The sequence below is a fragment of the Panthera onca genome, chromosome X, assembly GCF_046562875.1.
Source record: "Panthera onca isolate mPanOnc1 chromosome X, mPanOnc1 haplotype 2, whole genome shotgun sequence".
Lineage (NCBI taxonomy): Eukaryota > Metazoa > Chordata > Mammalia > Carnivora > Felidae > Panthera > Panthera onca.
The window spans coordinates 125,454,913-125,471,135 of NC_138357.1; the positions used below are offsets into that span (position 1 = coordinate 125,454,913).

Below are 16,223 nucleotides of genomic sequence, written 5' to 3' on the forward strand. Positions count from 1 at the left end.
AGAAAACAGGAGGAGCAGAGGCTGGAAACAAAGCACAGTCACCGTGGTGAGGCATTCCCTGGCCTTTGCGGAGCTAAGCCCTCTTGCCCTTTCGACTTGCACGGCCCTGATCGCAAGCCAAGCAGAGGCGTGGGAAGGCGTGTGTTACTCACTGTTCCGAGGATGCCAGCGCACGGCATTTAAGTAGAAGTTGCAGTAATGGAAGAGAAACTCGTGATCGGAGCGTTGGGTTTTCCCTTGAAGCAGGGGCATCAGGTCACGTCCATCAATGATTCTGTGGGGACAAAGCCAGCCAGGCATCAGGTGGCGAGTGGCCACATCGTCCTTGGCCTAAACCGCCCCAACTTTTGAGCTGCCCTTCCAGCAAATGAGAGCACCATAGAGTCACCTGGTCAGCCAACACAGTGAGCAGCCAACACAAAGAACATTCGCTGACCCCTGTCAGGCACCATATGCAACGTAGCGGGGTCAATTCTGCTCTTGTATGAACTCAGTCACTCCTCCAAGTTGCTCCAGGAGTTGGGACCATTATCATCTCATGGTGACGAGTTGAGCCAGAAGGTGCAAGTCCAAGGTCAGGTAGCTACGACCGGCCACTGCATGGAAACCCAGCTGATTGGGTAGCCATGCTCTCAACCACTCCCCCTGCTACTCGTCCTAAACCCAACTTCTGCCTATTGCCTTGTCACACGGGAAGCTTTATTCCCGAAGTACAGCTCTCGTGAAAAGAAGGGTATCTAACTATTTGTGTTACGAAAAGGTATGGGAGCAGCTTGGCTTGGACAGAGGTCAATGGAAGCACATTTCTAAATCAGAAGGAATTAATCTCTAAAAGAATAATAATGCTGATGATACTAGATACCCTTTGGATGCATTGTTCCCGGATACAAACATCTCTTGTACGACTGACTATCTAACCAGACCAAGGGGAACTTTCCAGACTGCAAACAATTGGTGATATACAATTGGTTAGGAGCAAAATAAGATTATTTGGCATTTAAAATAAGGGGGGAAAAAGCCTAACGTTTTGTTTTGAGTTAAACATACATTAACAGCCACTAGAACAGCTCAAGTCATTGGTATCATTAGGGCCATGCCATCAAAACAAGGGGCAGAGGGGCACCTGGGTGGCTCAGTCGGTTAAGTGGCCGACTTCGGCTCAGGTCATGATCTCGTGGTCCGTGAGTTCAAGCCCCATGTCGGGCTCTGTGCTAATGGCTCGGAGCCTGGAGCCTGCTTTGGTTTCTGTGTCTCCCTCTCTCTCTGCCCCTCCCTCATTTGTGCTCTGTCTCTCTCTGCCTTTCAAAGGTGAATAAATGTTAAAAAAATTAAAAAAAACACAAGAAAACAAAAAACAAGGGGCAGAGAGCTACTTTGCGAGTGCTAGATGGTCTCAGCTGAGGATTATCTTTCTCTGATGAAAAACACTCCATCCCTGTCATCCCTTATCAGGAGGAATTCGGAAGCTGGAAGTCGACCTTGGTTCTATAATTTGGGTTAGCGTTCTTGAGAGACTCTCTGCATCCCCTGAGCTTTGTGTGTGGCTTATTTTGGTGTCACTAAAAACCCCTAATGTAATGATAGTCTCGTTGCTTAGCACTTCTCTGGCCTCAGCCCTCGTTATTAATCATGCGCTCCGTGCAAGCCCATGGACTGAAAATATTCTATTATTGTGAATTAAAAATAAGAACAAAAGGCAGACTTGGCCCCCAAGCCTGCATTCCTGTTCACCATGGGAGGAGGAGAGAGAAGCAAGGTAGAGAGACACTTCTATCCAGAAGCAGCACGCTCTCTGAGATAGTATTTCTATCCTGAAATGGCAGTGATTCGTTTGGGTGTGTCCAAATCCCTTTGGAGAAAGGCTCAGTCCTTACTAATATGCAATCCTGAACAGCGTGTTAAGAAAGGAAGGGATGAGACACGGTGTGTAGCTGTCAGCACCTGAACAGAAGCTCCTGGTGGTGGAAAATGACCAGGGGGTGGGGACACAGAGGGACACCACCCTGTCCCCAGACCTCCACCTCAAGTGCAGAGCAGGCCTTTCCCAGAACCCTCGGAACGGAGACCAAAATTCCATTCCCAGGGCACAGCATCCAACTCTATTCCCTTATTCTTTGGATGTAGAGATAGATCTTATCATTATTATTAAATTAAAATTTTTTTCTAATGTTTATTTCTGAGACAGAGAGAGACAGAGCATGAGTGGGGGAGGGGTAGAGAGAGAGGGAGACATAGAATCCGAAGCAGGCTCCAGGCTCCCAGCTGTCAGCACAGAGCCCCATGCGGGGCTTGAACTCACAGACCGCGAGATCATGACCTGAGCCAAAGTCGGATGCTCAACCGACTGAGCCACACAGGCGTCCCTTATTATTTTTTTTAACATCCTATACCTACTGTACTCATCCCTAGAAGCAGGCAATAAATCATGCCACTGTGAAAAGCCACCGTTTTTTTAAGAGTGCTACAGAAATACGGTCTGTCAAAGAGAGGCTCATTTCTGCCATGAAAAATTGGAAGTGACCCCACTGCGCTCAACTTTTAAATGGTGTCGAAGCTATCAAAACACTTGGAATTGTTTTAAACAGCATGTGTGAGTCACCGATAACCGTGGCCATAACCCAGAGACAGCACATTTCCCCTGATGCGGCCTGGGCGGAAATGCTTCCATAACGTCGCGATCTGTGGGACCAGGGACGAGGCACTCTCAGAGCGACACGAAGCATTGCTGTTTTCTATTGAGAAGACTCTTAATTGGGACTTTTCTGCCAGCGAATTCAAGTTTTCATAGCAAGTGTGCACAGATAGTCCCTGCTATGAAATTGGATGAGTTCTTTTGTAGCCTCCTCTTGATTCTCTGAAAGATGTGTTCATTTGAAATTGTTTTTAATTTGGAAAGTGAGGTAGAAACACTCTCCATGGGCTCCTGACCCGCAATGACCGTCATGATTTTAAGCACTCATTTCCAGGCAGCTGATTTCAGAATGTCACATCAAATTAAATACCACGGGACAACTGTCACATCACTGCAAAGAGCATGTTTCTGGAACTTTCCTTGGGCTGCGGTGACTTCCTTCCCCGCCTGGATGTGCTGGCCTTTCTCTTAGTTGTGAACCAGCACATAGTTTTCCTGGATGTCTTTGACTCTGCTCAACTCTGCCTGGATGTCCTGAACTCTGCCTGGCCAGCTCTCAGAAGGATTTAGGGATCACAGGAAAGGGGAAAGCTTTGCAGAAGGGGGAGTACAGACCAGACAAGGTTTTGGGGACTGACAAAGAGGCTAATCTGGGGTGCCATGTTGGTGAGATACCTGTGTGACATTCACAACAAAGTGATTTCTTCACTAGAAAGTAACAGTAAAGGGAGACATTTTTTGGCGAAAGTGTGTGTACCTTTAATAAACTACAGGAAATTCCAAGTAAACCAGGAAGTTATTTTCATGATATAAAAAATTCCTCCATTCATAAACATTGAACACACTGCCTAATTTAAATATAAAGCAAGACCAATCATGAGTATTTGTACGTACAGGAAGAGTTTCACCCCTTTTTCTGCAAAACGCAGGGGAACTAGTTTTATGTGTAGGACTCTACTGAAATAGTCGTCCACAGTTGCCTGGCCATTGGGCAGCAACATTTAATGGGAGAATGAAGTCACTTCCCTGGTCTTCATGAGACAAAAATGATACTGCTCATTCAAATACTGATTTCTTTTCCTAACGTGAACAGACTCAAATTTTATTTTATATTATTTAGGAGATCTAAATTTTATTTAGAAGATCTAAATTTATTTTATTTAGAGATAGGAGATCTAAATATTTCACCCGCAAAACTTGATTCTCAAAGATGTCAACACCCCCTTTTCTTTCCTCCCAGCTGAATGGGCTATGGCCTGAATTTAGATGATTACCAAAGGCTTCACCAATTATGGCATATTGCAATTCTTTATCAGCAATATCTGTGAACAAGGAGCTTGGTCACAGGCTTACTATGGTGATAGTCTATCTGCTTGCAAAGATGTCCTGATGGGAAGGCTTTCATTTTCATGAATTAATGCATTTTATTATTATACTCTTCTTATGTAAGTCCCTGTTGCCTATGCTTTATCTCTCTCTCTCTCTCTCACACACACACACACACACACAAAGGTTGCCCTCCATTTATTTCCAGAATCAGCTCATTTGGAGACACAGGGGGGAATGATTTTTCAGAATACGCCTGGGGTAATGGCCACCAAAAGTTCTTTTGATAAACCTGTGTGGCGGAATGCAAATGAATCACTGAAGTATGTGTGAAGGCAAATTCACTGTGGACAGGAATCTCATACAGACACACTACGGGGTCAAATTAGAGAGTGATTCTCACCGTAGTGCTGAGACTTTGCAAAGCAAAAACATCTTATGTGTATCTCTGACCACTGCTCTTTTGACCTAAGTAGAAATCCTGCGCTGAAGGGTTCTCATGTCCTATTGAGCTCTGATTGGGCAGGAAAGCCAGCTACCAGACGCAAAACGCTTCTTGAGAACGACAAGGTTGTACCTGAAGGCTAGGGGTCTTTTGAACAGAAATCCTCCTGTTGCAACAAAACACCAGAAAGATGTGAGGGCACCTCGTTAAGCTCCCATCAGACAGCTCGGGTTCAACCCTTGAAGTGAGTTTATTCTCCTGAGGAATGTAAATTTAATACTGCTCAAGCAAGAAATCGGGGAGGCTGATTTCCACCAATCTTTCTGGGAGAGAGTTAAGGCTGTTTTCTCAAGAGTAGGTATTTGTGTATCATTTATAGATGGATATCCATATGGGAATGTGGTCCACATGCTTTCATTGAACCGTTTTGCTGAGGTTAATCTATTGTAACAATATTTTCCATAAAAGAGTAATAATTGAGCCTCCAGACAGGCTTCGTCAACCTCAGCACTACCAACATAATTGGTTGAATTATTCCTCCTTGTGGGAAGACGTCTTGTATCTCGCAGGATGCTTAGCAGCATCCCTGGCCTCTGGATGCCATTAGATGCCTGTAATTCTGGGTCAAGACAATCAAAAATATCTCCAGGCAATGATAAATGGCCCCTGGTGGGGAAAGAGTCACCCCCGCGGGGAGAGAATCATACCATTAGATGTTCCAAGTTTCCAGGGCAGAGATGTATAAGGATGTTTTCTGGACCTGGTTTGCACTGTGATTTAAATAAGATATTGTGTGATAACTGTATTTCCAGGAAGGATTTCAGTTTTCTTATCTGAGTAGTCTCTAGGATTACGGTGGCATTTTAACAGGCCTTAAACCTGAACCCAGAGACAGTATTGTCACATTGACTTGGGCCAAAAAGTATCCGTGAGATCCATGAAAAGCATCTTCAGTCTTGTGGAAGAGTTCTTATAGGTGAGATGGCTCACACATCAAATATTGTGGGCCTGCTGAAGAGGGAGGCTGCCTCCTTCTTCAACGCGCACGAGCAAGGAAAACAGACTGACCTCCGTGAGCCTCAGATTGGCGTGGGAGGGAAGGGCCAGCAGCAAGATTTCCCTTAACGGATTTTCCTCAGCCTCTGATCCTTTCCTTCCCTTGTGTTTCCACAACTACATGCGAACCCATTTAAAGACACAGGGAAAGCAAAAGCAGTGCTGATTTTAATAGTATGAGCCATGAGAGAAAAATGTAATTAATGAAATCACCTGAACACTCTGTGTGAGCTAGTTAAGGAAAGATTAAGTTTTACGTCAAGGGTCAGAACAAAGGGCCAGTGAGTAGATGAGACAGAAAGTGAGATTTTTGGCTTCACATAAGGAAAGACTTTTTATGACTTCCTGCTGCCGTGTTTTCTGTCATTGAGGCAGAAAAAGTATTTGAACAAAGTAGATGTTAAAAGTCGCCTTTAGCCCTCAAATCTTATGATTCTATGGTCCCAGATGCACATTAAATGAACACGGCCAACATTGACATGCTCTTGTGACTTTAGTCCTTCCATTGAGCCTGCAAGGTCAGTGCTGTTATTGAACCCATGTTCCAGGTGAGGAATCAAGGCCCACTAAGGTAAACACTTGCCCAGCAGTGAAGCCGAGATTTGAACCCAACCTGCTGTCATCCACAGCACCACATGCTCTCAAGAGTGTGGTCCATGGGGCGCCTGGGTGGCTCAGTCGGTTGAGCGGCCGACTTCGGCTCAGGTCATGATCTCGCGGTCCGTGAGTTCAAGCCCCGCGTCGGGCTCTGTGCTGACAGCTCAGAGCCTGGAGCCTGTTTCAGATTCTGTGTCTCCCTCTCTCTGACCCTCCCCCGTTCATGCTCTGTCTCTCTCTGTCTCAAAATAAATAAACGTTAAAAAAAAAAAAAAATTTAAAAAAAAAAAAAAAAAAAAAGAGTGTGGCCCAGACACCCCTGGGGGATCCTTTCAAGAAGTCTACGAGGTCAAAACTATTTTCGCGTGAACACCCAACGTTCTGTGCCTTTTGTGCTACATACAGCCCCTCCAGGAGCACACAGTGGACTTTGCCAGTGGACTCATGGCAGGAGATGTCATCATCCCTGCTGTCCACGGACTGAATGTGGCTTGGGCGCTCTCGTGCGCTGAATGTTTTTTCAGGTTTAATTGCTCATAGGATAAAGGTTGATAGGCATAACGCACATACACAAAACGTCTTTGGGTTCCTCAGTCACTCAAGAGTGGACATGGGGGTTGAGAACACAAAGTCTGAGAAGGGCTGAGCTCTCTGAAGCTGCCTGTGGTGCGTGTGCATGCACACACGCGTGTTTGGGGGAGAAGATACGCCTCAAGAAAAAAGTTGAGAATAGTAAGGAAAGAGTGAACAGTGACACAATCTTAAAAGCAATGGGAGATCAGCAAACCTATCCCGGGACTCAGCTCGGGCCAAGCTGTGCTTCCCTCTCTGGTTTCCCATTTCCTCTTGGTTCTGCTGGCCGCGGGATTTAAACAAAATTTGCAGCCCGCCTGCATGACATGAGCCTGGTCTGCCACCAAACTAATGAAAACAATTAATCAGCATGCTTCCCTTAAAACTCTTCAGATTGGTAATAACGCTTAAGAAGAAACCATTGGCAATGTCATAGGAAGTTGTATTTAAATTTAAGAGAAAGACGTTTCATTTAGAACGTGCTAACTGAAGGCATGCTGGGAGGGAGGGCCGTTAACGGCGGAACCAGCTGCCTTTCTTGCTGCTGCAGCAGAGAGCAGCTGAGTGGGACCAAAAGGAAGGTAGGGGAGCAAAAACACGGGGGGCAGAGGGGGTAAAAGAGGCGTCTGCCCAGCTACCCCCAGAGCCCGTGGACGGTGCGGCGGGAGAGACAGGGTCAGTGGCATGCTCAAAGCCTTCGGTTCGTGAAAGCCAAGGACCGTGCCACTGCACCATACCCCGGAGTTTATTACCCACTGGGATAATGGGGTTGATGGCGTTTTTACACCAGCGGCCCCGCCAGTGAGTCCCATAACGGGACGTGGGTAACAAGTGCAGTGGCGACAGACAGCATGCCGTCATGCAGGCAAACCGAACGCGTTCGCCTGGTGGATGCGAGGGAGACGACAGCGCGTGCGTCTGAGTCACAGTACCTGTCCTCAGGCAACGGAGCCCCCGCCAGTGTGGCCACCGTCGGAAACACGTCCATGTTGCTTGTTGGCTCGTCAATCTCTAGTCCGGCCTGTATCACTCCCGGCCACCGAAGAATGCCAGGAACCCGGATACCCCCTTCCCAGTTGTTTGCTTTTCCCCCTAAAACGTCAAAATAAAATAAAAGAGAGAGAGAGAGAGAGAGAGAGAGAGAGAAAGAACAGGAATATGTCTTTTCAAAGCTTGGTTTAAGGCTCATTTCAACGCACTCTTCAATGTTCAACATGGGGCAGGTGATTTGGATGAACAAAGTGCTCTACTTGCATGGATTCAGTGAGAATTTCGTGAGCAACAGAGCAGACAATGGGATGAAAAAAACCACATACGACATGGTCACTATTATGCATGGCACACGGCTGGCACTGCCCGGTGGCCATGAACTAGGGCGACTCTACTCTCCCAGCGAGAGAGGACTCAGGTCAATGACCATGGACTCACGAAGCTGACATTCCATTTCTAGTTCTCACCAGGTTAGCAGGAAAAGTAACAGCCCCCCAAAATGTCCATGCCCAAATCCTCAAAATCTCTCAGACCAGGATAGTTCTGGAGGGCTGGGAACAGGACTTGTGGGCCGGGTCTCCCATTTAAGGTGAGTCCACTGGTCTGTGTTTCTGCCACTGAACATTTCTAAGATTTCCAACTTCCCAGGAAGTAATCTCTAGGCTCCTTGTGTGTTTAGTTGATGGCATTCTTGTGCCCTTAGAAACAATCCGCATCTTTTGAGAGACACAGGCTGGAAGGTGGTATGAGGGTGGCCTTGACAATGGACGAGGGGGCCCACGCCAACGAATGCAGCTGCCTGCAGATGCTGGAAAAAGCATGCAAACATATTCTCCCCGGTAGCCTTCACAAAGGAACACAGCTGCCAACACAGAGCTTTGCACAGGTGGACCCACCTTGGGCATCTGAACGCCACACCTGTAAGATAATCTGTGTTGTTCCGAGTCACTGCATTTGCAGTGTTTGTTAGTGCAGCTGCAGGAAAGGAAAACGCCAGCTGTGCGGCTCAGACATTTGTGCCTCAGTTCCCCCAGGACGACATTAGGTTGCCAATTACATGGAATCACCCCAAGTGTCACGTCCAGTGTCTGGAACAGAAGAAGAGCGCCCAAATCGCCATTTTCACCACTGCTATTAGTTTTGCTAGCAGGGTAGCTCTTACTGTTTCGGTGAAGAAACCAGCTTTGCCCACAGGAAGTGACTTGACCATAAGCAAGTAGAGCGTGAATGGGGTGTGGGGAGACGACGGAATGGTGAGAGCTCCGTCCAGAGTGGCTCTGCAGACAAGATGCCCTCCGAGGCCTGCAACTAACGCACCTGGAGGGACACAGGCATGCCAGCGCGAGAGCCCAGAGAGGCGAGGGCCGGACCCCAAGCCATGCAGCTAGCACAGGGACAGGTGCAAAACCAGACGCATGGCTTTCCCCTGAAGTAATTCAGCGTGGCTTTAAAATGAGCTGGGCACCGCTGAACACCACAGGAATAACCACGCTGGAAGCTGGGCTGGAGACAAGGGAGCGAATGAACGCTCAGCTACTTCAAAGTACCTCTTTCAAGCTTTGTAAGATTAAGTAAAGAGTTAAATTAAATGAACAAGTTGAGACATAAACTGATATGCAGCGGGAATAGAACGCATGAGTACGATGCATGGTTGACAAAGGACGTGAGTGCCACTTACACTTTAAAAATTGGGGCGCCTGGGTGGCTCAGACGGTCGAGCGTCTGACTTTGGCTCAGGTCATGAGCTCACGGTTCGTGGGTTTAAGCCCCGTGTCGGGCTCTGTGCCGACAGCTCGGAGCCTGGAACCTGCTTCGGATTCTGTGTCTCCCTCTCTGTCCGCCCTTCCCCTGCTCCTGCTCTCACTCTGCCTCTTTCTCAAAAGTAATAAACATTAAAAAAATTTTTTTTAAGTTTAAAAGTGGAATACAGGAGACAGAGGTTTAAGGGATCTTGAAGCAAAGCTTCACTTCTTAATGCTGGTTTTTAATGACTGTGCTGGTTTTTGAATTCTGTCCATTGCAGAATGAATTGTAGCTGATGACTCTGGACTCAACTCCTCTACAAGCAAGATCTTTAAACTCTGGGCACTAAATGTTTTATACGCATAGACATCAGGGTAGACTCACATAAAAATTCACATTATCCTTTGCAGTTTCCATGATGGCCCCCAGGAAAAGTTAAAAGTATTGCACTATATCTTCTCAACATGATCTTAAGGTAATTATCTGACAAATACTACTATTCTTGCATCACAGACACCACATCAAAGAATAGGGAAGTTCCAATAATTTGCCATAATTTATTCAAGCTGTCAGTAGCTCAGGGAGCTTCAGGAGGACCCTCAAGGTGTGAGTTAGTCTGACTCTTCTTCTACGAGATTGAGCACAGAGAAGTGTCACTTGCTTATGTGAATAGCAGACCAGGCTCACGGCATTTTACCTGCTTATCCTTCTACTGGAGCAAACTCGGAATGTGCACCCGTTTACGCTTCTACCAGATCAAGATAGTAGGATTTTCACCTGCTTATCTGAACTCATAGACTTTAAACGTGTTTATCCATATACTGGATCAAGTTCATAGACTCGTCTGTTTAGCCTTGTACTAGATCAAGCCCACAGAATTTAAACTTGCTTATCCATCAACTAGATCAAGCCCAAAGACTTCCATCTGTTTATTCTTTTTTTTTTTTTTTTTTTTTTTTTATTATTTTTGGGACAGAGAGAGACAGAGCATGAACGGGGGAGGGGCAGAGAGAGAGGGAGACACAGAATCGGAAGCAGGCTCCAGGCTCCGAGCCATCAGCCCAGAGCCTGACGCGGGGCTCGAACTCACGGACCGCGAGATCGTGACCTGGCTGAAGTCGGACGCTTAACCGACTGCGCCACCCAGGCGCCCCCCATCTGTTTATTCTTCACGATCAATCTCACAGCTTATCACACGCGAAATCCTTCTACTAGATGAACCTCAGACAATTTTCATTTGTTTATCCTTCCATTAGATGAACCTCATAATATTTTCCCTTGCTTATCCTACCAGATCAAACTCATAGATTTTTCATCTCTTTGTCCTTGTATGAGATTTAGCTCACAGGATATGCACATTTCTCTTACCAGGTGAGTCTCATAGAAGTTTCACCTTTTGTTGTACTAGATCAAGCTCCTGGAATTTTTTAAATCAATTCTACTGAATGAAAATCATAGACTTAAATCTTATTCTTCTTCAAGTTCAAACCCAAAGGACATGCACCTGCTACCCTTCTGGATGAACTTCATAGGATTTTCATCTGTTTGTCCTTCTGCAAGATTAAGCTTATAGAATATGCACATGACTATCTTTCTAGATGAACATCAAATAATTTTTACATGTTTCTCCTTCTGTGGGATCCAGCTGATAGGATACGCACACGACTATCCTCCTAGATCAAGCTCACAAAATTTTCATGGTCATCCTTCTAGATAAAACTCATGGGATTTTCATGTTTATCCTTCAACCAGATCAAGCCCGTAGAATTTCACTGTAAATTTAAGAACAACAAAATAAGTTTGCTACCTAACATAAAGATCTTGTTTAATTAACGGCTAGTGTATATATTTCTTGCCCCACTGGTTAACATAAAACAAATAAATCAGAAGGTAGGCCAAAATACCACAAAAACAAAAAAGAATCCTTTAAAATTTTTTATCTTCAAGATGTAACATGGCATTGCAGATTGGATTCTGAAACAGAAGAGTGCTTTAGTGCAAAATGTATGGTTAACAGTGATGTACCAAAGTTAATTTCTCAGCAAATAACAACGGTTATGCAGAAAGTTAACACTGGACGAAGCTGGGTGCAGGGAAAACAGTAGCTATCCTCACTATCTTTGTAATTCTGTCAATCTATACTAACTCTAAAGTAAAAACTGTACTAAAGACACACATAGAGATGCTATAAATATACGTGTGTTTCCCCGGTTAACTAAGTACTTGGCATTCTCTAGAACAAAGCAGAGAGAACAATACGAATTACTTCACAGGGTTTTATACATACTCTTTCTAATGGCTACATGTTACTGATCACGTACCATGCCATATGGACTATGACCTGCATTTTGTCACTACCTCCTTACAACCACCTCACGAGGGCGCGACTATCACTCCCCATGTATAGACGCAAACTCTGATGGTCTATAATATGCATTTCATCTCACTGAATCCTTCCACCTACCCCACAGTGGTGCTACCATCACTCTCCATTGTGTAGATGCAACACCTGACGGGGCTGAGGGCAGGTAGTTCCCGAAGTTACGGAGCCTGCTTGGGATTGTCTCTCTCCCTCTCTCCCTCTGCTCATCCCCTGCTCACTCTCTTTCTCTCTCTCTCTGTCTCAAACAAATAAATAAACATTAAAAAAAAAAAAAGAAACTTGGAAAGACAAATCTGAACTATAGCATTAAGAACCACAACCCCGGGCACACTGTTTTACCCTTCCAGAAGTGAGTGAACAGGTGCATCTTCTTTAAGGAAAAAGGCAGTGTTCAAGGACAGCTGACTGGAGCTCACCAGGTGAAGGTACAGGGACACCTGGCTGCAAATCCACGTGAGAGCAGGACTGGGAAGTGCCCAAGTTCCCACGTCTTGGCTAGATTTCCATGTCTTGGAATGAGCACGGGGCACAGATGTCTCTTCAAAATTCTGACTTCATTTCCTTTGGATGTGTACCCAGCAGTGGGATTGCTGGGTCATACGGGAGCTCTGTTTTTAATTTCTTGAGGGAACTCCATACTGGTTTCCACCATGACTGCACCAATATGCATTCCCACCAACACTGCAGGAGGGTCCCCTTTTCTGCACAACCTCTCCAACACTAATCTTTGGTCCCAACAGCTGAGATATGGAAATAACCTAAATGCCCATCAATGGATAAATGAGAAAATGTGAAATTACACACACACACACACACACACACACACACACACAAGGGAACACCAGGCACAGAAAAGGAGGAGGTGCTGCCATGAATCCACATGGGTGAAGCTGGAGAACATCATGCCAAGTGAAATAAGCGAGACACAGAAAGATAAATGAGTCAAACTCATGGAAACAGAGAGCAGAATGACAGTTGGCATTGGCATGGGACTGGGGAAATGGGGAGATACTGGTCAAAGGGTACAAAGTTGAATACGTTCCAGGATCTAATGGGCAACATGGGGGCTACAGCTAACCAGACCGTATCACATCACTGCGTACATGAAAACAGAGAGATCTTACGTGTTCTTACCACACACACAAAAAAGAAAAAAATGGTGACCGTATGAAATGATGGGTATGTTAAATAACTTGGCTGTGGATATCATTTCACAGTGTATACATACACCTCAACGTCAAGTTGTGCATCTTAAATATATACAATTTTTATTAGCTGTACTTGAAAAAAAGCTGAAAAAATCAGCAAAGGAGATACTTGTATTTATTTTGTAAATATGACTCCGTTTCACCATAAGAAAACCAAATAGTCTTTCCATTTATATAAACGTTACCATTTCCATAAATGCCTATCCACTTATACAGGCACCCCCCCCCCCCCCCCACAATACAGACAGTGCCATAGAAATCCACAGGCTCATCCAAGGTATGTGTAGATGATGATTCAAGTATCAGGAATCTACTCTGGGAACTCTGCTCTGAGATCCCGAACCTCCGGGTGATGGAAGAAAAGGGTATGAGAGCATGCTTGGTGTCCAGCTCCTCTGAAATCACCACAAAACTCCCAGAGGAAACCTAGAGAAGTCACACCCTGCCAGAGATCTAAGATTCCCCTGAAGAGCTCCAAGCCAGAAACAGTCCCCTGGAGGCAACAATTCTGCGTGCAGCGAAGGGGCTTAGCTCTGCTCAGGTGCGGTGCTCCGAGCACCATCAAGAAAGGTACAGGACTTAAAAAAAAAAAGAAAGAAAGAAAGGTACAGGACTATGGGAGGCAGTGTGTCTGCAGCTCCCGGGGCCCAGCCATTCACTGACCACCTGGATGTAAGGGCTGGCAGGACCACGTGCATGGTGGCATCCCAGGCTACTTTTCTGATAAGAAACTATCATACTCGGGATGAACCATGATGCTCTGTCAGGAAAATATGAACCCACTACGTGTAACATCCAAAGACCCTCATCTTAAAGTTCTGAATTTATATTCAGAAGGAAATAGATCAATAAACAGAACCCCGTGCAATTTTCTAAAGCTGTAAAAAGAGTGTTTTTTCTTTCATTTTACAAGAATGGTAAAAAAAAAATGCACATTAAAAAAATCCGTAACACTCCGTGCACACTCGGCTTAGGGAGAAACCTCTTTGGTTAAGTATGATCACACATTTCCAGGCATGTGTTCGTGAGCAAATAGTCTTGCTCGTCAGATGGTGTAGCTCTCACTCTTATTCCCCTTGCCACAGTCCATGGAAGAGGCTATGTGCAAAATGCGTCCATCAGGCTGAAACAGGACAGCTGACTCTCCCAGTCACTGCCACGATCATCCCTGGTGAAGTTCACGGCATCTACAATGGTGAGCTCCATTCATTCCGAAAGTGTTTATTAAGAAATTACTTAGGGTGACCAGGAGTAATGATGGAGTGCACCATGTTCCAGGAACTATTCAAGCTCATTGCAGAGATGAACATGTTCCTTCACCACCATCGCTTGCAGGGCAGGTACCCCATTTCACAGCTGGGAAATCTTTGGTCAAGTGATGGCACCAGGTAGGGCTCCAGAATCTGGGCTACGGAACGCTAGGTTTTCTTGATTCTCAGAACCCCATAGGGAACACAGTTATATGAACAAGGATCTCAACCAACAGGAATTCCAGGTCTGCAGGGAGAGCTCAGATGTCCCACCAGATGCCTCTGAGTGGGAGTCCACAGAAACCACAAGGGGGATGCCTGCTACCTAGGAACACCCACCCTGCCACCACAGAGTGTGAGTGGCGTCACGGAGGACAAACAGGGGCAGGAAAGTTGGAGATGTCTTGCAGGACAAAGACAAGAAAAACAGGGTAAGAAATCTGGATTGCTTTTTCTTTCCCCTGAAAATGCATGAGCAGAAAGAAAAGGGAGTACATTTACAACTTGGTCAAGTAACTGTCAAAGTCGCACACTGAACATCTAGATGGCACTTTGCCACGATGAGAAGTCACAGGGGAAGGATGGCTGAGTTCCCCAATCTCTCCAGGCAAATGCAGAGAAAATGCCACCATTTACTCCAAGCCTCTTGTCAGGAACAGCTGCTTCCGGGCCAGGCTTCTATTTTTGTCCTTTCTGATGCTGCCACCCGGCAGGTCAAATCACTTTTAGTGGCAAGAGCATATGCCAGTCATTCTCATACCTGATCTGAGCACAGAGTTTTGTGAAATCATCTCATTGCCACTTCTCTCCTCCTGGGCACCTCCATGACCGTGTAACGTGGATACCCAGCATGCATACAAACCACAATAATGCAGGTAGAAGCACAAATTCAATGCTTTCTCACCCAAGATGCTATGTTTTAAGCTTTTCTTCACTTATTCATTCCAGGAACCAAAGCCCACAAATTACAGCTCTACCTGGTGCCATCACTTGACCAAAGATTTCCCAGCTGTGAAATGGGGTGCCTACCCTGCAAGCGATGGTGGGGAAGGAACGTGTTCATCTCTGCAGTGAGCTTGAATAGTTCGTCATTACTCCTGGTCATCCTAAGTGATTTCTTAATAAACACCTTAGAACGAATGGACGTGACAGAATTACCTGCGTTCCGTCAGGCTATATCAGTGCAACACTCTCCTGATATCAGTGCTCAAAAAACATTGTAAAAACACCCTTAAAATGAACTGACTCAGTCTGAAGAGTTACACGTAACTCCTCGAGCACAACGTGAAACTGCTGACTCATCTGAGTAGGGGTTGGGGAATGTCTTCTCTCAGGGGCCAGGTAGGAGACAGGGGTTGGGGAATGCCTTCCTCAGGGGCCAGGTAGGAGACAGGGGTTGGGGAACATCTTCTCTCAGGGGCCAGGTAGGCGATAGGCATTGGGGAATGTCTTCTGTCAGGGGCCAGGTAGGAGACAGGGGTTGGAGAACGTCTTCCCTCAGGGGCCAGGTAGGAGACAGGGGTTGGGGAACGTCTTCCCTCAGGGGCCAGGTAGGAGGCAGGGGTTGGGGAACGTCTTCCCTCAGGGGCCAGGTAGGAGACAGGGGTTGGAGAACGTCTTCCCTCAGGGGCCAGGTAGGAGACAGGGGTTGGGGAATGTCTTCCCTCAGGGGCCAGGTAGGAGACAGGGGTTGGGGAACGTCTTCCCTCAGGGGCCAGGTAGGAGGCAGGGGTTGGGGAACATCTTCTCTCAGGGGTCATGTAGGAGATAGCTTAACGTTCATGGTTTCTTTCCCAACACTCACTTCTGCTGCCATGTTGTGAGACCTCGAAGAATAAACGTGGCTGTGTCTCGATAAAACTTTATTTACAAAGCCAGCCATCAGGCTCCATTCGGCCCTAATGCCAAAACTAGCTGAGCCCTGCCCTGAGTTAACTGAATTTAGATTCTGTGTCCAGGTGAGTGCAGCAAGCAGGCAATTGCACAATAGTAAGTCCTTCAGTATTGAGGCAAAATGTCA

General features: G+C 46.1%; 1 protein-coding gene across 1 annotated transcript in view; it reads right to left on the minus strand.

Moving 5' to 3' along the window:
* The window catches only part of LOC145714023 (steryl-sulfatase-like), a 151,883-nt gene that overhangs the window by 13,072 nt on the left and 122,588 nt on the right, over positions 1–16,223 (minus strand). Inside the window, exons 9-10 of the mRNA XM_081793018.1 lie at positions 7,562–7,721; positions 153–274 (exon numbers count right to left, since the gene is read on the minus strand). Of these exons, the coding sequence (XP_081649144.1) occupies positions 153–274; positions 7,562–7,721 (282 nt within the window). The remainder of the gene's footprint in view (positions 1–152; positions 275–7,561; positions 7,722–16,223) is intronic.